Source organism: Lissotriton vulgaris, chromosome 3_1, assembly GCF_964263255.1.
Source record: "Lissotriton vulgaris chromosome 3_1, aLisVul1.2, whole genome shotgun sequence".
Classification (NCBI taxonomy): Eukaryota; Metazoa; Chordata; class Amphibia; order Caudata; family Salamandridae; genus Lissotriton; species Lissotriton vulgaris.
Genome location: NC_141689.1, coordinates 153,889,081 through 153,917,029, shown reverse-complemented (window position 1 = coordinate 153,917,029; position 27,949 = coordinate 153,889,081). Strand labels below are relative to the sequence as shown.

At 47.8% G+C, this 27,949-nt stretch overlaps 1 protein-coding gene across 4 annotated transcripts in view; it reads left to right on the top strand.

Moving 5' to 3' along the window:
- The window catches only part of UNC13B (unc-13 homolog B), a 3,024,149-nt gene that overhangs the window by 2,397,228 nt on the left and 598,972 nt on the right, over positions 1-27,949 (top strand). For all 4 annotated transcript variants that reach the window (XM_086960243.1, XM_086960242.1, XM_086960241.1 and 1 more), the window contains 2 exons: positions 718-844; positions 19,072-19,168. In XM_086960243.1, the coding sequence (XP_086816369.1) occupies positions 718-844; positions 19,072-19,168 (224 nt within the window). The remainder of the gene's footprint in view (positions 1-717; positions 845-19,071; positions 19,169-27,949) is intronic.

Genomic DNA, 27,949 nt, shown 5'->3' with positions numbered 1-27,949 from the left:
TTATTTTTTAGAGAGGTATATATCAAGGGGCCAAGGCTATTCTGTAAGTGAAAGCAGTGTCACAAATATGCCGATCTTACTACTCACATCTTCCAAGCAGCTTTGAGAAGCAGATTCCAGCCATACCAGGAGGTAGGAGGGTATCTAGTGAGAGGCGAGAATTAATATAGTTGACACATCGAATCTTGCCTCGTTTTTTTTCTCTCACTGCTCTTTCCTCTTTTCTGCTTTATTTTTTCTTCCTTTGCTCTTTTTTTCTGTCTGTTTTCTTTTCTGATTCCTCTTCTCTCTTTCATTTCTATGCTGCATCTTCTTGGTGAAACTCCTTTTAGCACAAAGTCCATCAGAATTGAGTTAATAAGGAGCTCACCTGCTGGTCATCTTCATTTCAAAGCTTGGATCTTTTGTCGAAGGGCCCTGTGGTCAAAGTACCTTTCACACTACGCAGTAGATCACTATCTAGTCATAGTTGTTCTGGAGAACCTATTCAAAAGTGCATCCCAAGCAAAGGGCTTGGGATCAGCCTCAGGAGATGCCCCCTACCAAGCTTTACATAATGTAGGTCTGGGTGCAGACTAATGGAGTTTGATCTCCTTGCAGTAACTGATGTAAAAGAATAATGAAGCTGGCAGAACTAAGCAGCCACTGTGGTAGGATTCTAGCTGATCTAGCTGGCGATAAAGGATTTGTAATAATGCTCTCTGTTTTCCTCCACAGAGCATGAAAAGAATCGCCTGTGTAAGAGCGCGGACTACATGAACCTTCATTTTAAGGTGAAATGGCTGTACAACGAATATGTGCGGGACCTCCCTGCTATCAAAGACAAAGTGCCAGAATATCCTGCGTAAGTCTGCATGCTTTCCATAGGCTACATAAGTGTCCAGCCCCCTCTCAGTGCCAAAAAATGTACTTTTCACCGCCCATCCCCAGAGAGCAGATTGACGCATTACTAACTATTGCACTGTAAGGAATCAGTGTATTCTGGCAGAACAGCTGTACCGACTAGAAATTACCCAGTACGTTTGCTTATCAGATGGATATGTTTAGTAGTTGTATTAACTAGTTCTCTCCTCACTGATTCCCCACTCCTTCACAATTTTGATATTTTGTACAAACCTCTGAACCCATATTTCATCCTATGCTCCCGATGGTGCCAATCAGTGACCCTGTCTTTACGCTATCAAGACCTGTGCCACCTTCCAAACACTTTCATTGCCACAAAGATTGTCTTAGTACTGTTATAGAGGCTTAATGGCCTAATCTTTTTTTTTTTTATTGTTCAAGTTGCGGTCGATACGTCTGGCACTCAAGACCTTCCTCCCTTCCCTTCGCAGTCAGTTCAAGGCCTGACGGACAACACGACCACGATGTGGTGTGTCAACAAGCAGGGAGGAGTGAGGTCGCAGTGTCTCTGCAGAGAGGCTCTGCATCTCTGGTCCTGGGTTCAGGACTATCAGATTTGTCTGTTGGCGAATCATCTGGCCAGAGTTCTGAACGTTCGTGCAGACAGTCTTAGTCGGCAGTTCTCCGCCGACCACGAGTGGAGGCTCCATCCAGCGGTAGTTCATCAGGTCTTTCGGACTTGTGGGACTTCTCTGGTGGATCTGTTCGCCACTCACGAGAATTCTCACTGCCCGTCATTCTGCAGCCTCCAGTTTCCGATGCAGGGAGCCTTGGGGGACGCGTTTCAGTTGAGTTGGGACTCGCAACTCCTTTACGCGTTCCCTCCCATACCCTTGATTCCTCGGGTTCTGAGGAAGGTTCGCCAAGACCGGGCCCAAGTTATATTGATCGCCCCGGATTGGCCAAGAAGGGTGTGGTACACAGATCTTCTCCACCTCTCCTCGTGCTCGCCGCTCCGTCTCCCTCACAGGGCAGATCTCCTTTCCCAGATGGAGGGGCAGGTTCTACACCCCCACCTCCAGACTTCATGCCTTCATGCCTGGGGATTCAACGGGGCAACCTGAGTTCCTTTTCTCTCCCACACCATGTGGTGGATGTCATTTTGTCAGCCAGGCGTGACTCCACTAAGTCCATTTATTCCTATAGATGGTCTAAGTTTGTTGCTTGATGTGGGGAGAAGTCCGTTGACCCTTTAAGGGCTCGTTTGTCCAATATTCTTCAATTTGCTCTTTCCTTGGCCCAGCAGGGTTTTGCGTTGGCAACTATTAAGGGTTATTTGTCGGCCTTATCGGCTTCCTTTGTTTGCCGGACCAGCCCTCTTTGTTTAAGTCACCTATCGTTTTACGGTTCATTAAGGGCCTTACCAATAAATTTCCTCCTACTCCTTTTATTGTGCCTCAGTGGGACTTGAACCTTGTACTTACTTTCCTGATGGGTTCGTCTTTTGAGCCGTTACACAAGTGTCCCTTGAGGCTTTTGTCTTTCAAGACTTTTTTTCTGGTACCAATTACCTCGGCAAGGAGGGTAAGTGAGCTTCAAGCTCTTAGTTCAAAGCCCCCGTTTTTATCCATTCATGCTGATCAAATGGTTCTCAGGACCAGGGCTGCTTTTCTGCCGAAGGTGGTAACTCCTTTCCACCTGGGGCAGTCCGTTACCCACCCTACCTTTTATCCTCCCCCTCACCCGTCCAAGGAGGAGGAGAGACTTCACCGCCTGGACCCTAAGAGGGCCGTGAGCTTTTACCTGAACAGGACGAGAGAGTTCAGTTCGGATGACCAGCTGTTGGTTGGATGTGCTGGCTGCAGGAAGGGGAAGGCTGTGCACAAGCGCACGCACTCAAGATGGATAATTTTATGCATCAAGATCTGCTACTCCCTGGCGGGTAAGGAACCTCCAGGGGCTATAAGGGCTCATTCTACTAGAGCAAAGTCTGCATCATCTGCTCTTTCTAGAGGTCTGCCTGTAGAGGACATTTGCAGAGCCGCGACTTGGGCCTCCCTCCACACTTTCGCGAAGCATTACTGCTTGGATTTTGAGGTGAGGAGGGATGGCCACTTTGCGCGCTCTGTCCTCCAAGATTTCTTGGTATAGCAGAGTGGACACCCTCCTCCGGGAGTGGAGACTGCTGTGGGAATCTATTCACAAGGTGAGGAATCCACTGGCAGATGTATCTATCAGAAGAACAAGTTACTTGCCTTCCGTAACGCTTTTTCTGGTAGATACAGTATCTGCCTATGGATTCCTCACTGACCCACCCGCCTCCCCGTTGTCCACTCTTCTATACCTGAGTAATTGTAATGTAATGTATACATATATATTATTATCAAAGGAAATGTTTTATTTTAGATGTTTTCCTGCATTGGCTTCACACTGTGTGTGTATTATCTTGACATTTGTGTACTGTGTATACTGTGTACATATCTACTGTCATCGGTCCGTCCGTGTTCCTCGAAGGCACGGAAAAAAGGGCGGAACTGATGTCATCACGCCGGCGTAGGCCTAATATGGTGTCGGTGACGTTAGCGGAGTCGCACGCGATGCCGTGCCTCTATGACGTCGCCCACGTCGGCGCGAAGCTACGAAAGAATTTCCGAATGTTGCTGACGCAAGGGGATATTCACAAAGTGAGGAATCCACAGGCAGATACTGTATCTACCAGAAAAAGCGTTACCGAAGGTAAGTAACTTGTTCCTCTGGACTGAAAATAATAATGCTACACTTCTGCCTATTCCAAATTGAAACCAATGGTGTAGCTGCTGCAGTTAGCGCTGTTGGAGAAAACACAAATCACTGTAACACCGTAACACCTGTTTGGGAAGATTGAAGAAGTTCATTCAGTAATAACAAGCAAAGGGCAGTATTTTTAAGCAGTGCGGCAGCATGTTCCCTAGCAATGAGAACCTGATGCTTACCACTTCCTAGTATACATAACTTTTATAGATATCTTCATACATTGCTTAAATGAGGTTACATTTGAGCTAAACTGTTCTTTTGAAAAGAGTGTAAGAGGGCCTTGAAAAGAGATGCAAGAAATGTAAACTTGTTCATCTGAAAGAAACAGTTAGTTATACACTTTTCGAGTCGACCTTCGACTTGCGGTGCCATTAGGGATACCTGGTTTTAAACCTTGCGAGGCCTGTCACCGCCTAATGTCGGTGACCGACCCCCACCGTCAGTGCCTTTACTGCCTCGGGCCGACCATGATGACAAGTCGTGCCCCGACTGCCAGGCCTTGACCTCGAAGGCTAGACGGGAGCGGTCCCGTAAGCTGCTCGAGATCCGGCAGTCGGCTCCGCACCGCTCGAGGTCCCGGTCGAGGAGGAAGTCGAGGGACCGGTCGCGGAGCTGCGGTCATCACCGCTCGTCGAGTCACCTCCACTCGTCGGGCTCCAAGTCCTCCAGTAAGTTGAGGCATTCAAAAAAGAAGTTGAAGAGGTGTCATCGCTCTTCTACTCCCCCCCCCGACGCTCACGTGATGTGGCCGGGTTTTCTGGGCGACACGGCACGCGCGGCTCCGCTGGAGCGGCAGGCAGGCACCGCGTCCAGCTCCATACCCACTGGTCCCGGGGCTGCGCCCGACTCCGCAGATGATAAGTGCTTTCCTCACGGTCATGATGTCGCACTTCCCTCTGTCGGAACCTGTCGCAGCACCTTCAGGCCCCGTGGGTCCGATTGGGAGCCCTAGCAGGTCCGCGGCTCCGGCCCCAGCGTCGTCGGGTGCTTCGGCTCCAGTGCCATCGTCGATTTAGAACATTCAAGGATATAGCATGAGCCTTTATGCTACAAACTGAGAGGTGTTCTTGGCTTAGAGTGATGCCCTGTGTGGCTCCGGGGATGGCATATGCACAAGACCTACTTCTGTGGTGCATACACTGCATTGGGAAAGTGAGTGAGAGAGGCACCAGAAAGACACCAATGGATAGACACAGGGTTGGTAACAGTGGGTAACCCCTATGACAGGGATGCACTGCACACCGTCCAGTAATTTCAACAAGAATACTGTATCCCATTGGGTAATTCCTGACATGCAGTGCCTTACAACAATGAGGAAGGTTTTGGCAATAGTAAAGGAGACCCCAAAAGCACGCTTGGTACTAGTGTTGTGCGTGGGAGCTGGAACAGGGTAGAAGAAATGTCACTCATCTGCATATGTTTTAAAGGGTGTAGGAAGCTGGCTTTTTACATAGTATATCAAAACGAGTTATACTTTGTAGAAAGTCCAAGCAAACCTTATTGGTTTACAGGGCTTAAAATAATCCCAAATGCTATCTTTTGTGGTAGTGTAGGTGAGCATTTAGGCTTATCAGAGACTAGTGTTAAATGCATTTGTTGAGAACACAGAGTCAATAAATAAGACATGGTCAAGAAGAAACTGAAAGCCAATTTAGAAATAGAAGAAGTATTTTGATCTTTTTTTTTTTAACACCCAGAACTTCGTAAATGGGTGAGTACTTTTCGTAATAGCATTTATTTGCAGGTAAGTAAAAATATTAAACACATTTTTTATGTGGTTATGCTTTCCTATGGAGCAAATAAGGATATGGTTAATTGTAACAGTTCTCAGAGGTCCCAGTTAGGACTTAAGGTGCTAGGGGACTAAGGTCTAAAGCACCACCAGCAGTGCAAGTGGACCTGACGTGGAGTGTCCAGAGCAGAGGTGCTGGACGGGTTGGTAGCCTTTATGTTACATTGCAGGAAAAGAGAGTGGGCACCTAGAAACAGGCTGCAAATGGGGACTTGGGGACATCTCCAGGAGCTCCCAACGGGGGTCTTGATTTGTGGGGGTCCTGGGAGCAGGTGAGCACAGCATGTTGTTGTGGCCCAGGGCCGAGGAGCTCGGGTGCAGTGAGTTTTGGTCGGCTGGTCCCTGTGCATCACAGGCATCCACGGTTCTCGGTTAGACCTGCAAAGGGGGACAAATCAGGACAGATGTGCCACTCTCTGTGCTGGACGTCCCTCATCGCCTGCTCAGTCTCTTTGGTGTTGGAGTCCGGATTGGACTCCAACAAGCTTTGGTTGCTGCAAGAAGTCTCATACCCTGGGCATTTGTGCAGGGTGTCTCCAGTTGGTGCTGGTGTCTTTTCACTTGGCGGGGAGAAGGACCTGACCTCTTGGAGCACAGGGACCTTTTCCTGGGCAGCTGCTGCGTCAGTGGACCCAATGAAAAGTAGGATGTTGAACCGGATGTTTTGTTTGATGGCTGCAAGGAAGTGGCTCCTCCACTTCAAGGGAGAGGCTAACGACTTGGCGAAGTGCTGGAGCCCCTCCAAAGCTTTTGGAGGAAGTACAGCTGCAGGATGAGTCTGGTTGTTGCAATTTTAGGGACAGGAGCATGTGAGCAGGCAGGGTTTGGCACCAAAGTCTATCAGCAGTCCGCAGTTCTTGCTTTTTGACTCTTCCTTGTCATCTTCTTTCTTCAGTCTGATGAATCTTACCTCTTGGTGTCAGGGGGCCACTTAAATGCTGGATTTAGGGTCGTTAAGAGGAATGAATGGTGTTAGAAATGGGATCTCTGGCTGGCCAAGGCTTGCGCCAAAGTCAGTCAGAGACCACCACTCTAAGTCAGGGCAAGGGAGTTACACGCCAAGTTAACCCCTGCTCACCCCCTTGGTAACGTGACATGAGCAGTAAGGCTAAACTTGGAGGCTATGTGAGTTTAGTATTTGCGCACGCACCCCAGCAACAACACCCAAGGCCCACCACAAAGGAAACTCCACACAAGGTTATATATAAAAATAGCCTTTGTATTATACCAAAACACATTAGATAAAAACACACACTTTACAATGTGCCAACAGGCACGGGCAGAATTTACAGGGGATTGTGTACAGGACAGGGCCACATGGACCACTGTCAGGGGTATGCACTTTTAGAACTAGCACTTGTTGTAATTAGCACTTTGTAGGAATAATAATACTTGTAGGTATAACACTAGTACATAGAACATATATTGACTGTAGCACCAAAATAGTACATGTAGCACACAACCAGTAATTACTGGTAAAGGGTAAGTACCTCCTACGCAACCCTAACCACCTTAGGAAAATCACGCAGGGTACCAGGACCTTACTAGCAGGACCTATAGAAGGAAAAACAATCACCTAAGCATATAACACATAGCAAAGGGAAAGAAACAAAACACATGATGGATAAAAACATTCAGAGGTTTAGGTAATAACAATTGCGCAGAAATCACATTAGCAAGTAAATCACAAATTGTGCAAGGTGCACATAGGCACAACACTAGAACTGTCCCCAAGGCCAACTGGCCTCTCAAGGGCTCAAATGCCCTTAGTCCAAAATGTCAGGGCAGGCTGCGCAGGCAGCCAAGAACAAACCTAAACGTGGCAACTGCCCACTAAGTGCTGGGCAGATGAAAGGCAATGAGAACACACGCGTTGGAGCCTCGTGGGCTCAAGAACAACAATGGGGCCAACCAGAACGTGGTAGCCTCGTGGCTCTAGCAATAATGATGGGCCCACGTGGGAGCCTCGCAGGCTCTGACCAAAGCACTCGTATTGTGGCGCCTTGAGCCTCTCGGGCCCTAAATTACAAAATGCGGGCGTGGAGCCTCGTGGACTCGAGAACGGAAATGCCCCTGGGAGCCTTGCAGGCTCTAAAAAAAGAACAAATGCCCCCTGCAACGTAGGAGCACTGCTCGGGGGCTCGAACACAAAGATATGCTCCCTGAGCCTCTTGGCTCTAATCACACAAATCTGGGCCCTGAGCCTCTCGGGGCTCAAACAACAAATGCCCCCAGGATCGTGGAGTCCCGCTCGGGGGACTCGAGGTCAATTATGTGGCCAAGAGCCTCTCGGGCTCTTCAACAAATCTGGCACCTTCGTTGGTGTCCCGCTCAGGGGACTCAGAATCAAGTGAGGCCCAACGGGCCTCTCAGCACCACCGGCCTCGCACTGGAGGGGAGGGGCGGGCACCGGCAATGTGCCCCGGCGTCCCCCCTCTCCTTCGAACGCACTCACTGGTTTTGGAGGACTCCACCGGACTCCTCTCTTGGCCGCCGGGCTGCACTCGGGGCTCTTGCTCTCCGGGGCTCTCCTTTGGGCAGCGCGGGGCTCTCTATGACACCGGAGCCCCTCCTGCACTCCCAGCCGCTCTCCTCCCGCTGCTGGGCCCCCGGCAGTCAGGGGCTCCCCCGCACTTCACCGGGACGTCCTGGGAGGCAGGTCTCTCTCTCTTGGGCCGTGCAGTGATTGGGCGGCCGCTCAGCTTCCGGGTTGCCTCGAAGCCCTGCCCATGTCACAAGATGCCTGACTTCCTGGGGAACCGGGCTGCGGCGGCGAAAACACGAGGCTGATGAGGGGTAGGCTCCCACTTTTAATCTAAATATAAAGCAAGGTGGGCACTCGCTCGCGCTACCAAATCAGCAATTAAAACGGGTCAGATGCCGGGTGGGCACCGACGAAGAACAAGTGAAGCGCTCTCAAGCTCTAAGGACAAAATAAAAGCGCTCCCAGGCGCTATCAGCAAAATAGAGCTCCAGCTAAGTTCTGGAGGCAGGCAGGGGGGCAAGGCTGGGCCCAGAGCCAGCTCACTGGGCCTCCAGGCAGGGAGGTAGTCCAAGTGGCGGTCCTCCTGGTGCCCAGCGGCAACAGCCCCCCTCAGATAGCATCCTGGAAGAGAACAAATTGTAAGGGGACACAGCCACTTCTTATACTGTAAAATCCTTTGTCTTTGCTCAGGGTGAGGGGAAAAACCAGTCGCAGCTGGTTTGTGAGCACTCTTGATGTGCTCAACCCCTCACTCTATTCACTGGCAGGGCTAGGATCATTAGACGCATGACAGGGGGCAGAGCCAGCATTGTTTGGGGAAAGCCCAGCCCTTTTCAGGACCCAGGTGCACCCCTCCCACACATCACTCATGCTAATCTCCACACTCACCACCGGGCAGACCCATCCAGACTCCTATGGGAGGGCAGCCTACCTCACTACACGCACGCACTTTACCGTGGGACACAGTGGTAAAGTGCGCAGAAACCAAAAATCACTACCACCAATTCACATTCATAAGCAGAAAGTTTTAGAGGTGAACCTGCCAGAAGGGCTAAGTCCAACAAATGGTAGTAGCCAATGGGCTACTTAACCTTGGGTTCACTCCACCCACTATATACTCAGTTCCTCTGGGGAGTGGGCATAACCCTTTTTCAAAATTCCTAATTTCACAAAAATGGTGGAACCCTTCTTTCATGGGGCACATAAGGTAGCCCACCATAGGGGTGTGGCTTGCCTGGTAGTGCACCACGCCTCCTAGTAGGGCTAATTTGCCATCTTTCCTTGTACCGAATGGGCCTCAGGACAGGGGGTGGCATCTCCCAGGTCTTGGGGAAGCCGGGATCACATATCAAATGTGGCAGGGTGTTATAAGTCCCAGGCCTTGGTATGCATGTTTACTAGACATGTTGCTGGAGGAGGTGTGAACACCTTCCTCCAAGCAGGTATTGCTTCTCGCTAAGTGCGCCTCTCACCTGTAGGCGTTCAGAACCATGTGTGTAGTGGCAAGCAGGACGGTACTTGCCAGCCAGCACACTAAGAGGCTGGTAGGTTTTCAGGTGGCACGTCTAACCTGCCCTCTTGGTGCATATCTCAATAAACCCACTGCTGGCATCCGTATGGATTTATATGCGCAAGGTGTTTGATCAGTAAAGCCATCATGTAGCTGGGGAGCTCGTAATGACCATTGCCCAGTACAAAAACTTAAGATGGCTACCCTGTTCACTTGTACTAATCTAGCAATTGAACTAGACAGCAGAGGGACATATTTGCTCATGCAGATATGTCCTCACATGTAATATAATGCACACTGTCTTAGGGCTGTAAGGCCAGCTGTTGGGGTAACTGAGATGTAAGGCATGCAGTTTCTGTGGGCATGGCACACAGGGTGTGCGCCCTGATGTTGTTTCACTTTTGTCTGCACACATTTCACACTGCCTGCTATGACATTCTACATGAGTTTGGTGGTGGGTTCCTTATGGTGGCACAATACATGCTGCAGCGCTTAGGGATCCTCTTTAGGAGAAAGTACCATTTACTAGGGACTTGCAGGGGTGCTAAAGGCCTTGCCAATTGGAGAACAATTATACAGTTAACTTGTTTTAATAACAGAACACTGGCAGTGGAACTCTAGTTAGTGGGAACCCAGTTTACTTTGTAAAAATTGCATCTGATACCTGGTAAAAAGTGGGGGGGACCATGTCAAAAAAGGGCACTTTCCTACAAAGGGTATTTCAGGTCAGACCCTTCAGTCCTTGCATGAGTTTGGGACCAGAGATCTAGATGAAGAGCTCACGGACACCGGGTGAAAGAATATGATAGGCTATCCAAAAGCAGTGTGAGGCAACACAAGCTTTAAATTGATTCAATTTCACATATTACCTGCACTCACCTTACACCGAACAAGCTGCACAGAATGCACCAAGGGGTCCTAGACAAGTGCCAAAGGTTTCACTGTGCCACTGGATTCATGCTATCCTGGCTGAAGAGGGGTGAAACCCGAAACCGGTCTTAGGATGCTTGTTTCCAGTCCAGGGAGGACCTGACTTAGCAGTTCGGGCTGGACTGTTCCCATGAGGCACAGGGTTAAGACTGATTTACATATGGCCAGGTCTAAACTGGGGTGGCATGGTGAGCAAAAGAATGATGGATTTAACCCAGATCTCTTGACTGGGGGTGAATGTTTTGATTTGTTCTGCATTCCATTCATCAATTGTGTCTTTTGCTCCATAGGTTTCACTCCAGGTAAACAGATGTAATACATATTATTGTGTAGTTTCCACTTATCAGTAGGAGCTGGGCGTTAGTGGATGACATAGACTTTGGGAGGGTGTCAGACTGATAATGTGCATCCTTGCAGCATATGTCGTCCCTTGAACCAGCTACCTCACAGTGCCACTGCAAGCCCCCCTAAACCTAGATAGGGAGCTAACAGTGTTGGCAACCGCTGAACATGACAACCCAGATCCCTCGGGAATTGTGGTGATAGATCAGGAACCTTTCGCTCATAACTCATGCTCTCGTTTGCTCAGAAAATTTATACAAATAATACACAAAGGGACATTTTCAATATTTATTGAACCAACGTGATTCTTGTATAGAATGTGTGCTGCAATGATTAATAGACTGAAGTGGGCGAAAAGTTATAGCAAGCATCAAGACATTGAATAGAACGAACAGTTCCACCATCTTGCTGAAACCGTATGTATATGCAGTCACATTAAAAATTATATAACAATCTAGCATACTGCTACTATGCATGTATGTTTGGCTGGCCCAAGAAAGCTGGTCATACATTAATGCACACTTTTTTTTAGATAATTGGAACCTCCTGAGGCACAGCCGGGTGTAGAATTCGCTTGCATTTCATTTTTTTAACTTGTGTGAAAATCAGTTTTAAAAATCACTCACCGACCTACTTGGTACCCGATCTACTTGATGCAGGCATCCCCGCACAGCGGATTCAGTGCTGACGCGTGAGAGTCTCTCTGTTTCTTTTGCCGCCATTCCCCACGCCTAGCCAAAAGACACACCCACTTGTGAGGACACGCCCCCGCACCAACTATTTAAAGCGCGCTGAATACAAGCGTCACATTAGAAAATTGGACCCTCCTGAGGCACAGCCGGGAGTAGAATTCGCTCGCATTTCATTTTTTTAACTTGTGTGAAAATCTGTTTTAAAAATCACTCACCGACCTACTTGACACCCGATCTACTTGGTGCAGGCATCCCCGCACAGCGGATTCAGCGCTGACGCGGGAGAGCCTCTCTGTCTCTTTTGCCGCCATTCCCCATGCATAGCCACAAGACACACCCACTTGTGAGGCCACGCCCCCGCACCAACTATTTAGAGCGCGCTGAGTGCGGGCGTCGCATTGGATGGTTGGGGCCTCCTGGGGCACAGCCGGGAGTAGAATTCGCTCGCATTTCATTTTTTTAACTTGTGTGAAAATCTGTTTTAAAAATCACTCACCGACCTACTTGGCACCCGATCTACTTGGTGCAGGCATCCCCGCACAGCGGATTCAGCGCTGACGCGGGAGAGTCTCTCTGTCTCTTTTGCCGCCATTCCCCACGCCTAGCCACAAGACATGCCCACTTGTGAGGCCACGCCCGCCGTATCCTCTCACTGCCCTATAAACATGTGCATCTACCGGAGGCGCAGCGGACGAGCGCAGCGGGTGCGACGATTGCGCGACGATTGCGCGCCGAAGGCGCGCTTAAGGCAAGCTCGTCTGCGCTCATCCGCGCCGAGTCCGGGCCTAGGGCCATACCCCCTACATCTCAGTCTCAAAAGACCAGGCATTACAGCGCTGTAACCCTTCACAGTATTAGGCCCCCTGTTGTGGACTGCCCCCTGCATTTCTACCACGCAGAAGACATTCCACAAACCTGTCCAAAATGTAAATTAACCCTTAAACCTAAGCTGGCCCTAGACTTGACACACGAGTACTGTATGTTTGTTAAACTGCAGATCCCTGCCTAAACACAGCATTCCTGACGGAAACGTGGCTCGCCACAGACTCCGACCCTGCCCTAGTAACAGCCCTCCCTCCAGGCTTCCAAATTACTCGGCAGGACCGACCTGAGGGGAGAGGAGGAGGCCTAGCAATCATTTATAAAGAACAGTTTCACTGCCGAGTTACTCCGGAAACAATCCCTGCCTGTGAGAGCTTAGCCTTCAGTCTCGAACTTTCTCCTAATAACTGCTTCTCAGGAACACTAATTTATCGCCCCCCTAAGCAGTTCCACAATCATCTTTCTTCGATTGTGGCTGAACGCGTTAGCACTACATCTAACTTCACTCTGTTAGGTGATCTCAACCTTCATTTCGATTCTGCACTGGATCATACAGTCACTACGCTCGTAGATGACCTAGCTGCCTTGCAACTAATCCAACATGTCAGGACCCCAACTCACGTTAAGGGCCATCTGCTGGACCCCGTGTTCAGCAACTGTGTAGAACTTGTAGCCGGACTACCAATTCCCCTCCCGTGGACGGATCATTTACTGGCCCCCTTCAACTGGACCACACTTAAGCCTCCACCCACTAGACCCACAATAAGACTCGCCAGAGCCTGGTCACGCCTCTCAGTCGAGGAATGGCCCATTAAGCTCGCCAGCAACCAACCCCTCTACAATAAGGATCCTTGTCTAGCAAATCAGGCTTATGAAGATTGGATTACACAAACCCTTGAAGACACCCTCCCTAAAAGTAAAAACACGCTGAAACGCTCCCATAAAACCGCCCCCTGGTACTCAGAGGCTCTCCGGGAAAAGAAACGCCAATGCAGAAAAACAGAAAGACAATGGCGTCTAGATTATTCTCCGGAGAAAAAAATGTGATACCGAGACTCAATCAATGATTACATAGCAGAAGTCAAAGTTGCCCAAGCTGCATACTTCTCCAATAGAATTATTCTAGCCAAATCAAAACCCAAAGAAATGTTCCAAATCGTGAAAAAACTCACCAATCCTCCATCTAGCCTGCACGAGACAAAATCAACAGTCCATTGTAATGACATAGCAGAGTTTTTCCACCAAAAAGTCAATAAATCTATTCATCCTTCCCCCTCCTAGCTACCACCCCTTTAGCTCGGGCCAATACAATTATGACACACCCCCCACTAGAGCCTCCACACACACTGGACCACTTCCCCCTTCTAGATCTTGCATCCCTAGAGTCCGTGGCTCGGAAAGTAAAATCTGGATCCCCTGACGATCCAGCCCGCCAGATATCATAATGTCAGCATCCCAGATCACATTGCCAACCATAATGGACCTCCTGAACGTCTCCGTCTCCTCCGGCACTGTCCCTCCTGTCTGGAAACGGGCCATGGTCCGAGCCCTGTTAAAGAAACCCAATCTGGATCCCTCAGATTTTAGCAATTACCGGCCTATCTCCCTGCTCCCCTGGGTGAGTAAAATCCTGGAGAGATACACCAACCTCCAACTAGTGAATTTCTTAGAAAACAACCAACTGTTAGACCCCACCCAGACGGGTTTTAGACCCAAACACGGAACTGAGTCCGCCCTCCTTGTGGTCACTGAGGAATCCATAAAAATCCTAGATCAAGGAGGATCAGTGGCAGTGATCCTCCTCGACCTTAGCGCGGCATTCGATACGGTCAGCCACGACATCCTGCTGAACCGTTTGTCTAGTGTCGGAATCAAGGATAAAGCCTGGCTCTGGTTCAAGTCCTTCTTGAAAGACAGATCCTTTCAAGTATTCGATGGTGAGTCAGTGTCCACTAGCAGACCACTGAGGTGCGGGGTCCCACAAGGCTCCTCTTTAAGCCCTTCGCTTTTCAACATCTATATGAGGCCACTGGCTGAGGTTGTCCGTCCATTTGGGGTTAAGATTATTTCTTACGCGGACGACACCCAGCTGGTGGTCTCATTGGCGCAGGAGGCCAACATACCAATGTCAGGCGGGCTTAGAAAGTGTTTAGAGGAGGTAAAGAGCTGGATGTCCTCATCAACCCTCAAACTAAATGAATGGGGACAAAATGGAGCTAATGCTCCTGGGCCCCTCTGACCCCAGTTTCTTCAACTCTTTGTGGCCCCCCTGTCTAGGCACCCCTCCAGCACCCAAGGATAACATCAAGAGCCTCGGGTGTGGCTGGATAGATCCCTTTCATTTAACATCCAGGCTACAAAACTCTCGGCTACCTGCTTTGGCCTTCTTAGGAGGTTAAAGAAAATTCTCCCCCTTCTACCCATGGAGGCTAAGCAGGTAGCCATCCAGGGTTTGATACAGTCCCGCCTAGACTTTAACCCACTTCGATGCTCATGACGAGCTCAGCTCGTCATGAACAATGGGAATGAAGGGAATGCAGCACAGGAGGAAAATATCTCAAGCACCCAAGGTGTTAACAACGTCCTCTACCTTGGTGCTCCAGAATACACCTTGCGTAGATTTCAGACAGTGCAGAACTGTGCGGCTCGCACACTGCTTCAGCTTCCACGCAGACAATCAGCCAAAGCTGGTCTGATCAGCCTACATTGGCTGCCAGTGCTTCAGAGAATCCTCTTCAAGGCCATGTGCATTGCCCACCAGGCCTTTTGGGACACAGGTCCTATGATCACCCATGACCTAGTCATCCACTATCAACCCAGCAGAAGTCTCCGCTCGAGCCAGGCCTTCATGGCTTCTGCCCCAAGAATAAAAAAGACTAGGTCTGGGGGAAGGACGTTCACCTACAATGCCTCCAAGACCTGGAATACACTCCCCCTACACCTTAGAGCCAACCCCAACCTTTCTTCATTCCGCAAACAGTTAAAGATATTCCTATTCAACCTCCCTCAGTAATTCTCTGTTAGCAACTCTGCCAGGCCTCCTCTGTTGGTTCCTAGCGCTTGGACGCCCCCGGGCAGCAATCGCGCTCTATAAATCTACTTTTCATTTCATTTCATTTCATTTCACACTCCTCCCCTGACCCCTCCTCTAGCCAGCCCCGCCCTTCCCCACACCTTGGAAAGGAAAATATATGATAACATTTTGTTATTATTTTATTTCTCCTCTGCACTGCTCTTAAATTCGTGGGGCGACGCGCCTCTGTCTCAGGGCAGTGGCGTAGCTCGGGGGGAGGGGGCGGTCCGCTCCAGGCAGCACTATTTTGGGGCAGCTGCCGCGCGGCACTAGTGGCCCGTGGCTGCGGCCTTTATAATTTATTTGGGGACACTCAAGTGTCATTACAGTAATGTCAGTGTCCCCTAATAAATTATAACGGCCACCGCAGCGGGCCGCCAGGGCCGCACGGCCCCCGTGTGAAGTGCAAGCAGCACACCTACTTGGAAATGCTGCCTGCAGTGCACTTACCGTGCGTGACGTACCGTGTTTGTTGTTGTGGTCCTGTGACCGCCCCAATCCTGTAGCGCGCAAAAGCGCTACCAATGATGTCCTTGGGCACAATGTTTGGCCAGCCCTCGCACTGAAATTGCAGTGCCAAGGGAAGGGCAACGCTGTAGTCCAGGTACTGCGTCTTCAAGTTCTCGCAAATTAATAGGATAAGTGGCACGTCTGCCTTGTGTGTTGACTGCAGCGTGGGCAAGCTCCCGCAGCCGTGCGTGGTAAATCTGCAAAGAAGAAGCTGCCCAGGAACAGATGCAGGCACGCTGGGCACGGCGGCACAGGTGCTGCGCCATGCTGCCCCCACCTGCCAGCGTTGCGTGTGTCACTAGCAGAAGCGGTAATGAAGAGTGAACAACGAGAAAGAAGCTGAGGCAGCAGCAACCCCCGCCGAACCGCCATCTCCCCAGCCCACCGAGCCGCAACGCCTCCTACATCAAGTACCAACTTTACCAAGTAATTGAGCAGCGGTAATTTTTACTAAAGCCCTTCTGGCATGATGGTAAACCTTATTTTGATTGCTTGGAGTGCCATGCACACTCTCACTCAGCCTCAGCGGGCAGCACCGCATGCTGGACATTGCAATCTGAAAACTTGGTAGCTATGAGAGTACTGTTAATCGGTATTCATGGAGTGCGGTGCGCCTACTTGGGGTTCTACAGTTCGGTGTAACATTCATTGTGAAACGAGCCCTTACCCTGACAAACTCCGTCACCACAGAGCGGCCCCCTCAACCCTGATTGCGGGGTTCGACCTAGAAAAATCATGTATACCAAGGCCTATTCTAAGGTCCCATTAGGCACGTCTGTGAGTAGATTGTTTTATCTGAATGCACTGGTTTAATCCCGTTGGTTCAGTTTTAACAAATATTTATGCTGTTTGTTGCCTCAAAGTAGAAGGATTTTTTTCTGTGTTAGGCATGTTGACGTGAATGTGATATACGCACTTATCATTATCCGAAACCACAGCCTCCCACATCCCCCTGTCAATCAGCACATTATGTATAGGGGTATAGTTGCCAAATAAAGTGGCTGCTAGGGAGGTTGGTGTCCTCAATCAACAGGACCACTCGTATTCCAAATCTAGCACTCCTCAGACTCCAGAATTTTGACCCTTCTGTTGCCCTGTAGTCTGTGCATGGCATTTCTCCATAACCCTTTTGCTGAAAGTTGCTGGCTTGTGGCATTGGTTATGGGCATACAGCATGTATGTACCCTGACTCTCCTGTGTAGAAGTCCAGCTATCCTTGCAATGGGCCTGTTCTTGCATCTTCTTCCCAAGGGCACAAGGATCCTGACTGTGAGTTGGAATGTTCCTTGTAAAATAGCGTGTGTAGTCGGTCGGATATTCAGTCCACCCTGCATTTCTGTTTAAAGCCTGCAGCACAGCAAGTGTTGAAAGACCCCTACATCCAACACCCCACCTTCAGATCCAGATACACACAGGTAAGTGCAAAAGTAGTCTGTCTCGAGTGACAGTCACGACGCACGCTGATGAGAGTACCTGTCTGTCAACATGTGGCATTGCGGCTGTTTGGAAAGAGCTCAAATAATAAAGCAGGAGAGAAGAATCACTAAACTCCATGCTGCTCTCTCTGTCCCACATGGGACCTGGGCCCAGACTATAACAGGGTGCGAGAGGCCCTAACACAAATCTCAATTGCCTCAGGCCTATACCATAAATTCATTCGAGTCAGCTGACTCACAGACTCCGGCCGCCGCAATGAGCATGTGCGTGATAGCATGATTGCTGGGCAAGGTTCGGAAGAGCCTGTGAGACACACATAGGCAGGCTGACAAATATGTTTAAAAGTATTTTTTTTAAATCACATCAGTATAATTAAGCGAGTGGCCCTGGGGTGCTGTGCTCAGCCCTTTAAAACTGCGAGTTCAGATAGTTAACACTTACTTGCACTTGTTAATAGACCAATATAAATCTAGCATTCCAATGATACATGTGAGAAATATTTGTGCCCGAAATTTAACAGTGAGGTGCGATTCAAAATTCCTCACACAATCACAGGACTAAGGGTGCCATGGGCGGCAATCTGAGGGATAGCCCCGGGTGCCACAAGCTCTAACTACGCCTCTGCCTCAGGGTTAATGGAACATGATTTTGGAGAAGCTATGGTGGACTCTGTGGAAATAGTTATTATTCTTGGGTGGCAACATACTGAAACGATGCTTGGGGTATGTCTCAAGTCAGAAGTTCCTACCAATGATGGTATAAGTTAAAGCAGAAAACGCAAACATGCGTAGAGCACAAAATGCAATTGATTTGATGGTCATTGTAGGTTTTTAAACGCAAAAGGTTACTAAATGCTTTTGAAAATAATTTTGAATGTCCCCCTTGTAGGTTTCTTATGGGTTAAAAACCTATATAAAAGGTGTAACTAGAGGAAGATTCTGTTTTGTTGAAGTTAAATGAACTTTCATATGTTATCCAGTTTCTATTGTTGGTTGCCATCCTTACAGTTTTCATACTGCATGAATAGTTTTCATGAGTAGTGTTAAATTTTGCCTGCTTAAAACAGTTTATTGTGAAAGCTTTGCAGCGGTGCATCTGTTGCTTATCTGTGGAGGAAGGACTTTTAAGGGTGTAGAGGTCGTTTTTTCAAATTGCGTGACTTTGATTTTGTTTTTTCATTTTTACAAAACAGTAGGTGAGATATCAGGGCTAAATGTTGTTTAGGAAACCCTCCTTATTCTTTCTGACAGTGAGGAAGATGGTTTAATGTTTCTTATTAACAAACACAAAAGGCTGCACAAGTTATCCAAGGTAGGTCATTTTATGATATGGTTGTCTCTACCACTTTTTATTCATACCTAAAACACGACCTAAGTGCAAGACCGGAGGAGAAGGTTAGCTTCACATGGACGCTTCTCGTGCTGGATCATCTCAGGAAGCAAGAAGGGAGCATGGGAGGAACAGAACAGCTGTCCTTCTCAAGGCCACTGCTTATTTCTTTCATAATTTAAGAGCGTATGTCACATGGGGTATTCAACAACACTTTACACACAGTTATTGAGCCAGCGGTACAACACAGCCAGTGTTTTTATTGTCTGTTGAAGTTTAGGAAATGCTCTAAGGATAAAGATGGTTTCAGCCGCCATATGTGTAAGTTAAACAATAAAATATTTCTCTTTCTCAAAGTTGCCACTTTTCTGGTGTGAAGCAGACCGTTGTTGCCTGATCAAAGCTCTTAACCCAGATAGTTTTGAAAGTTGTGTTCTCATGGACCTCTGTGAGGTTGTTGCACACATGGGGATTGTGCCTGAGCAGTCTTCTTTCTTCACCTTTCTGCTTTAGGTGGTTTGAGCAGTTTGTGATGCAGTGGCTAGATGAAAATGAAGAAGTTTCTCTGGAGTTCTTGCACGGAGCCCTGGAGAGAGATAAAAAGGATGGGGTAAGTGTTCTATACATTCTTGGTGCATGATAAATATTGTTTACGCTATTCAGAGGTGCTACCACTAAATTCTCAAATCCCAATGCTTACATTAATTATGTGCAGAAGAATTTGACTATTGAAAAATTATGCCTTAGCATATGAAAAAATAACTTTGTTTCTGAACCGGCGTTCGTGCTTCTGAACCACAGCATCTAAGGAAGCACAGATGTAACAGAAAGAGTAACTTGTGATATTTATGGCCTGACTTGGAGTTTGGCATTCAGGTTACTCTGTCACAAATACAACTTCAATCCCGTCTGCATTATTACGCGCTCTGTAGGACATAATGCACTTGTAATTAGGTGGGGGTGCTATCTGGCACCTTTGTGATGGAGTACCCCCTTCCAAACTCTGAACCAGGGACTTAGTCTACAGAGGAAGAGCCATGATGAACGGAAGAGCATTGGCCCGATGTTGAACGAAATCTGTATAAACTGAGATATGAAAGCAAAACACGCCAACTTAAAATAACGGATTGTATTGCTATAACATATAGGAATTTAACAACAGGAAAGAAGAATCAATATTAACAATTGAGTAAAACAATTTTTTAGATAATCTCAAAACAAGTTTGAAGCAAATTTATTTGAGCATTTGACATTGATAGACTGGTGAGTTAATAGGAACCATTTCACTGATATATTGGATTACATTATATTGTGCCATGCACCATGCTAGAAGCCAAGTGACCATAAAACCAAACTGGCACCCGGCACCGGCTTTAAAAGCAGGACACCGGAAAATAAACGAGTTGTACAATTAGCATTGAAGTCTTTGGCATTTTTCATATGTCATCGTATCACCAGGACAAAATCTGGTAGATTAAGATGAATTTCATGAAATATAACGATATCAGTAGTAGATGAACAAGAATAATTAGTTCCAAGAGTAATTATATTCCCAATCTAAACCCGAAGTACCTAATGTCGTGGAGATTGCAAGATGATTTGAACATTATGAAAATAAAGTAAATACTACTAATAGTTACTCATTCCCACAGATTCCGTAGTTGTAATGTTATACCAAGTGAGAGTGAAGGTCTTGAAAGTTTGAAACGATTTGTCTCCGTCGGTGCTTCTACCATCTCAAGATAAAACCAGGTGCATATAATGTGCACAGGTACCATTGATGTCTTTTTTTTTTTCTGTCCCTCTCGTGATGCGGAATCCAGAGCCAATTGTGAGGTTTTGTAAGTAGTTTTGACATTTTTGTGAGTGCTTATTTCTTCATAGAGACTGGTCTCCTCCTGTATCTTCAGACTCCAAGCCCTGCTCCCCGGTCACTGACTGGCGATGGTGACTGATTTGCACAATGCTTTATTATGGTGTTTGGGGCCAAAGCCCATGCCAGATGTGATCTTTGACTTTCTACTCATCTCAAGGCCGTCAGGGAAAGAGATTGATGTTGGCTTCGTTGAAGGGTCACTCCATTAAGAACTAGGGACATACTGCAGGTTCAGGACCAGGCCTTGTATCAGTTCACCTTTGAAGCACTTTAAAAACAAAATACCAAAAATCCTGCAACAGCCCCCTCTTCCCCTGCTTTATCCTCCCTCTCCCTCAGGTCTGAAAAGAATAGAAAATAATCTAAAGGCATATTTACCTTTTCCTGAGAGAAGACTCCGGTACAGGAGCTAATTCCTTTTCCTCAAGTGAGTTTGGAAGTTCAAGCATCAAAGAGCAATGGCATTGTTGTCTTTTTTTCTTTCTTCAAGCGCACTGAGGCATCTTTCTTGGTTGTTAAGATACCAGTAAGTTCGATCTCGATCAAATCCGTGTCAATGCAGTAAGGGTGGTCATGGTTTCCATCACACAAGATCATTCAGTGCCTGTTTCGAAGCTGGTTTCTCCACTGCTCCCTCCACGATAGGCCAAGGTGCCGCCTTCCGCTTACAGTGTCTTTGCCTCCATGTTGTCCTTGACACCTAAATCATCTGCTTCAGCATCGGCTTAATTGACACCAGCAGTGATAGTGAGTTCTGCACCAAAACCAATGCTAAATTCACAGTTCAAACCAGATGACTTTCCAGATATTCCACCTGTTGCAAGGAAGATAGCCTGTCGGTGCATGGAAGAGTTATTTGTGTCTCACTCTGATCCAGTTTGGATGCTGAGCATCTGGCCCATACAGAGATTGGCAACTATGATGCTGAAAATCTGCTCCCTCCTATAGATACAGATACACAGCTTTTTGCTAGATATCCAGGATTTAAGGGGTATGAATACATCTCCTGACATTAAGCTACCGTTATCCTCCCTTGGGAGAACAGGTTCCATTTTCTGTGGTGATCTGAAAGGCAGCAGAGACATTTTCTATACTGTGACATGTAGCTGAAATGAAGTCTTGTTTCTCAACAAAGATAATCTCAGTATAATAAACAAGTGAGGGGCTCATCTTCAGTGAAGATGTTGGGATAGAAAGTCCAGGGGTATATGGTGATCTGAAAGAGACACGTTAGTGATAGATTCCTTACCTTAGAATATCACCAGGCGTCAGACTGGATCCGGAAAGTTTTTCGTCCGCAGTACCCCTGCATGTCGGTAGGTGGTGTTGTGCAGCTCCGCGTCTGTCGCTGGCGTCGTTCGCGCCGAGATGACGTCACAGAAACTACTTAGGCGCCACCCATGCGCACTGACGTCAGTTCTTTCTTTTTCCGCACCAGCAAGCGCAGATCCATGTAGAACACGTACCCTAGTCACTTTTTCACTAACTTTGTGAGACTTTTGTCTCTACTTCTTTTGAGTCTTTGACTCCTGGTGCCACGTATGGATGCATGGATTTAAATCCTGCGGGGCCTCTTGCCGTACGATGTAGGTGGCCGACCCCCATGGCATCTGTCTCTACTGTCTGGAGCGCGACCATGACTCCCGGTCATGTTCCGACTGTCTGGCCTTGGATCGAAAGGCATTGCAGGAGCGGTCCTGAAAGCTGCTGGAGGCCCAGCAGTCGCCTCCGTGCCGTTCGAGGTCCAGGGGTAGCTCGAGGGACCGACCGCGGAGCCATCATCATCGCTCTTCGGGGTCAAAGTCTTCACTCTCGGAATCTGGTAAGAAATGTCACAAGAAATAGTCACAGAAGCGTGTACGGTCTCCGACGTTCCCCTGTCGGTCTCTAGACGTGAACGAGGGGGCATGGGGTCCTTCCCTCACGGCTCCGTTGGAGCCTGAGAGTCCCGCGGCCAACCCACCCTATCCGGGTCCGTCGGCGGAGAAGTGTGGCTCAGGGGTTAGAGGCGGCAGACCTGGAGCTTGAGTTCGGCCCTGGACCAGAGTTCAATTCCCCGCCTCGGCGGGTCTTGGGCTCAAAAATTCCACGGACTCGTTAATTCTCGCTCCGGTGCCTTCTCGACTCACGGGTTCACACTCTGCGACTCTGGGCAATAGCTTGCTTAATCTCCACAACGGCCCCTCGCGGTGGGATGCCTGGCTTTCACCTTGTGGATACCCTGCCAAGGTTATCTCACAGGGGAATACCAGGACAGGTTCCCTAAGCAAGCGCGGAGATGCCCCAGGGTAAGTCGTGCGCTATATAAGTTTCATTCATTTCATTTCATTTCACTCCGGCCCAGGTGCAAGAGTTTATTGCCACCATGGACCGCCTTTTCAGGCCTAGGGCTCCCGCCGGAGCGCCTTCGGGCCCTGTGGTCCCTATTGAGGGCCCTTGCTTGCCGCTGGCGGCTCCGGCCCAGGCGGGTCCTCCGCCGGCCGCAGCACCGCAGGGTCCTCCGCCGGCCGCTCCGGCGCCCCCTGCGGCACCGTTCACGGCGCCGCAATGGGTTTTGTTTGTCCCCTTGCCCGAGTTTCCGGGCAATTTTGCTCCGGCTTGGAACACTAATTGGGACTTGGAGCCGGATCGGCGCCGACCGGCGCTGTTCCCGGTGCCCTTGGAGCATTTCTTTTCCCCTGTACCTCCCCCGCCGCTGCAGCCTGTGCCTCGGGCCTTGGAGGAGGGGGATGACTGGGAGGGTTCGGAGGACCTTCTTGCACGGCAGTGCAAGTCCAAACATGAGTGGTCGGATGACTCAGAGGATGCAGGTGGCCTTGACCTCTCCTCTGAGCCTGGGTTTGTGTCTCCTCCCGCTGTCATGGAGGAAGGCGCCACATACACCCATACACATACGCCCATAATACATAAAATGTATTATGGGCAAGGGGAACCATTTTCACTCTTATTTAGCTGCCAGTTCCAGCCTCTGACTTTGAAGACAGCCTTTTTGGTGGCTGTCATGTTGGAATGATGCATCCGTGAGCTCCAGACGTTGTGTGTGTGACTGCCTTTCACATACTAGTGCCCAGACAAGCTGGTGCTCAAGTCAAAAGTGTCTTTCTTATCAAAGGGAATTACCACCTTACATATGGGGCAGTCCATTACACTTCTCATGTACTTTCTTCCACCTCATCCCAGAAAGTAGGAGAAATTCACAAGCATGAGTCTCCTCTGAACAGCCATAGGTTTTAGTGCAATCAGCAACTACAGCAACAGTTTAAAATCTTCAGATCCGATTACAAACGTTTTTATGGATATGTAGGTAGCAGGAGGTTCATGGGGGTTAAGAAGAAGACCCTTTTGGTGGATCATTCTTTTAATCAAAATCTGTTATGTCTTTACCAAAAGGAACCACCAGAAAGAAGTGGATCCCACTCTACCAGACCAAAGTACTTTCTTATTCCGCGCCAGCCTAGCACAGATTCGGAGAGAGCTACCCTTTAAGTCACTTTTTGACTAAGCTTTTTCCAACATTTTGTTGACTTCTTTTTGAGTGTTTGGCTCCTGGTGTGTGAGGGATGTCCCATTGTAAGACTGGCTTCAAGCCTTGTGGGGCCTTTCACAGGCTGATGTTGGTGACCTCATGTGCCTTTGGTGACTGGCACTTTGCCTTTGGACATGGCTGGAACATCAGGGCATGACCCTGGTGGTTCAACACCTGGCAGGTTCTCTGAATGCCAGGGCGGACGAATTCATCTGTCGGTGCCTGGTAGATCACAAATAGCGTCTTCACTCTGAGTTGGTGCAAGGTCTCTTTCAGTGGTGAGGAGAGCCTTGGTTAGATCTGTTTGCCTCCGAAGAGAACGCGCAATGTCAGCAGTTTTGCATGTTTGAGTTTCCAAGGCAGCATTCGCTTAGGGATGCTTTTCGTTGCAAGTGGAACGCCTTTCCACCTGTACCACTTCTCTCCCGAGTGTTGAAGATCAAGTGTGCCTGGGCCTAAGTCATTCTTGTGGCTCCGTACTGGGCACGAAGAATCTGGTGCCCCGAGCATTGCCATCGATCCTCCGATCGGGAGTATCTTGTGTCGCAGAAACAGGAGACGGTCCTCCCCCCAAACCTGTCCAGCCTCCACCTTCTTGCATGGAGATTGAGCGGAGACGGTTGACAGCTTTTGACCTTCCGCCCGAAGTCTGTAACGTCATCTTGGCAGCCAGACGTCCATCCATTAGGACCTCTCTGCCCCTCTTTCAAATATTCTTTTTTTCATCCTTTCTATGGCCCAGCAGGGCTCTGCTCTGGGCATTCTGAAAGGCTATTTTGCAGCTATTTCTGCTTTCCTTGGGCTACCAGACCAGCCCTCTTTACTCAAGTCCCCTATTGTAAACAGATACTTTAAGAGCATTGTTCATCTCTTTCCCCTGTTTCCTTTCATAATGCCCCAGTGGGACTTGACCCTTGTCTTAACTTACCTTATGTGCACTCCTTTCGAGCCTCTTCCCCACTGTCCTGAGGCTTCTCACTCTGGAAACTGCCTTTCTTGTCGCCATCACCTCTGTTAGCAGGGTAAGTGAGCTTCAGGTTCTTTCTTCTAAGCCCCCTTTCACCTCTGTTAGCAGGGTAAGTGAGCTTCAGGTTATTTCTTCTAAGCCCCCTTTCTTTTCTGTGCATCCGGACAAAGTGAAGTTGAGACCCTTGTTCCTTCTTAAAGTAGTTACACCTTTTCACATATGACAAACTATCACTTTGCCCACCTTTTTTCCACCTCTGCACCCTTCCAAGGAGAAAGAGACTCCAACGCCTGGACCCAAAACATGCTCTGTCCTTCTATCTTGACCACACAAAAGATTTCCGGGTGGATGATCAACTCTTCGTTGGCTATGTGGGTGCCAAGAACGGTCGGGCTGTCCAGAAGCATACCATCTCCTAATGTGTTGTCCTTTGTATTAAAATCTGTTACGCTTTAGCGAAAAAAGAACCTCCAGTGGGGCTGCGTGCTCATTCCATTAGGGCTACGGAAGTAACTACTGCATTGGCACGTGGAGTCCCACTCCTTGACATCTGCCAGGCGGCAATGTGGGCATCTATGCACACGTTCACCAGACATTACTGCCAGGACAGCTAAGTTCGATGGGATGGTTATTTTGCCCGTTCATTTCCTTCAGGATTTTCTGGTGTGAATTTGGTTCACAGACCCTCCTCTGGGGTTGGCATTGCTGGGGTGTCTATTCTAAGGTAAGGTATCTATAAGTAACTGTCTTTTTCAGATGAACAAGTTACTTATGTTCGGTAACGATGTATCTGTAAGAGACATAAGTTAGTAATAGATTCCTTACCGCCCCACCCATTCTCCCTGCTCTCTGAACTGACTTCTAGAGTAAGGGACTCCCTTACAGGACCTTAGATAAGAAATCTATAACTAACCTACATCTCTTACAGATACATCATTAGCAAAGGTAAGTAAGTTGTTCTACTTGGTTTCAGGGTTAAGAAGGGATGGCTATTTTGCTGTTTCCGTGCTCCCAGAATTTCCGTTTTGACTTTTCCTTCATATACACCATCTTGGAGAGGGTATTGCTGTGGTTTCTGTTCAAAGGGTGAGGAATCTGCTGTAAGCAGAATCCAACAGAATAAAAAGTTACTTATCTCTGGTAATGGCCTTTTGGGGGATAATACTCCCTCTACTCTACCCTCCCCGCTCTGAAGGATGATCGTAGTTATGAATAATAATGTTCTAAGTTAGATCACATGCACTTCATATTGATTCCTAAATGAAAATGGCCTCCTCTTTGCCTCTAAAGACTCAGAAAATATATATGGCTAACTGATGTCAGAGCGGCACTATATGACACCAGTTACGCCGTTTCTAGGCACCAACCGACATTGGTAGGTACCAGCGTAAGATAGTTATAACATTTATATAAATATTCTGGTGCTTGGGGTTATTTTGGAAAAGTAGGGATTTGATGTTTTCAGCAAATACTGTAAGATGAAGTCTCTAGCGGTAATATGTAAAAACATTTGTGCTCAGTCTTGGCATGGTGTCCCCACTGAAAGCGCCATATCTATTGGACTCTCCCAATTGAAATGTCCCATTTCATGTTTCTGCAAAAGATAGACTAGGTTGAATGGTAGAAATTTCAAGAAAGAGTGATATGAAGTAGATTCTACTGAAGAAATCTACAACATTTTGTTGGGCTTCATGGCAGAAAAAATCATAATTTCCCAGATTTGGCCAATCCACTTAAGAGGAAGGAACTTTTATAGTTTTGAATTTGTATAAACCCGATGTATCAAAGGGTGGGGTTGGTCAAGAGACTAAAGACAAATTGTTGTTTATGTGACTATAGTATAAAAAAATGGAATCCAACAATAAACATATTCAATTGGATTGTATGTTTTTTAGAATGAAGTTGAGGAAATTTCTAAATCCTGTCTTTAAGTAAATATTTATTTATTTATTTTTGAGATTTATACAGCGCGTACAATTGCTCGTAGGCGTCTCGGCGCTAGAAACTTTGAATGTATTCCCGAGGTTAGGCCGGTAACTATTCTTGATCAAACAGCCAGGTCTTTATCTTTCTGCGGAAATGGATCAGGGATGGGCTGTCTTGGATGGAAGCTGGCAGGGAGTTCCATAACCTGGGAGCTGCCAAAAGGAAGCGTCTATCGCCCCAGTTAACTGTTTTTGTTCGTGGTATTTGAAGGATTTTAAGGTTGTTAGATCGGAGCGATCTTATGGAGGACTGGTATCTGAGATGGGATTTCAGGAAATGTGGACCACAGTTGTGCAGTGCTTTATAGAGTATGCACAGCGCTTTAAACTTGATCCTGTTTCGAATCTTGAGCCAATGCAGGTCTCTTATAGTCTCAGAGATTGGTGAGAACTTTGGGAATATGGAATATCTATTCATTGGTAAGCTTTAACATTTCTTTCTCGCATGCAATTTTTAGTTGTGTCTTATGGAATAGGTGTTTTTCTTTATTAGCAAGTAGGGCGATATGGGAGACCTTGTAATGGGCTAGTGATATGTGTTTAGTTAGTGGAAAAACTCTGAATGAGACAAGTGGAATCAGGAGTGCTATGCTGGTTGATTGTTTCTGTAAACAATGTTAAGCTGCTCCTTTTTTTATGTGTATCATTTGACTATTAATGCAGTGTTTTATGACATTGATGGTAATGTTTTTACCATGGGTTTTAAGTGTACAGTATATTATGAGTTATGCTTTATGGACCACGGTCTAACATAAACATTTTTATGATGATAATGAAACTTTTTCTTCAGTGCCTTATGGTCTCAAAGAATTTCTAAACTTCACATCAGTGAACTGGAACTCAAGGTGATGTGCTCATCTCTGAAGGTTTTTCACCCTCAAGTCAGGAACAAAAAGTACAAATCTTGACAAACTGTACATGTGCATTGTTATATCTGAACAAACAAGGTGGTTCAGCTCTCTTCCCATTTTGTCTAAAAGCCATAGATCTCTGACAGTGGTCAGTAGATCTAGGAATTGGGCTGTCTGCTTATGTAG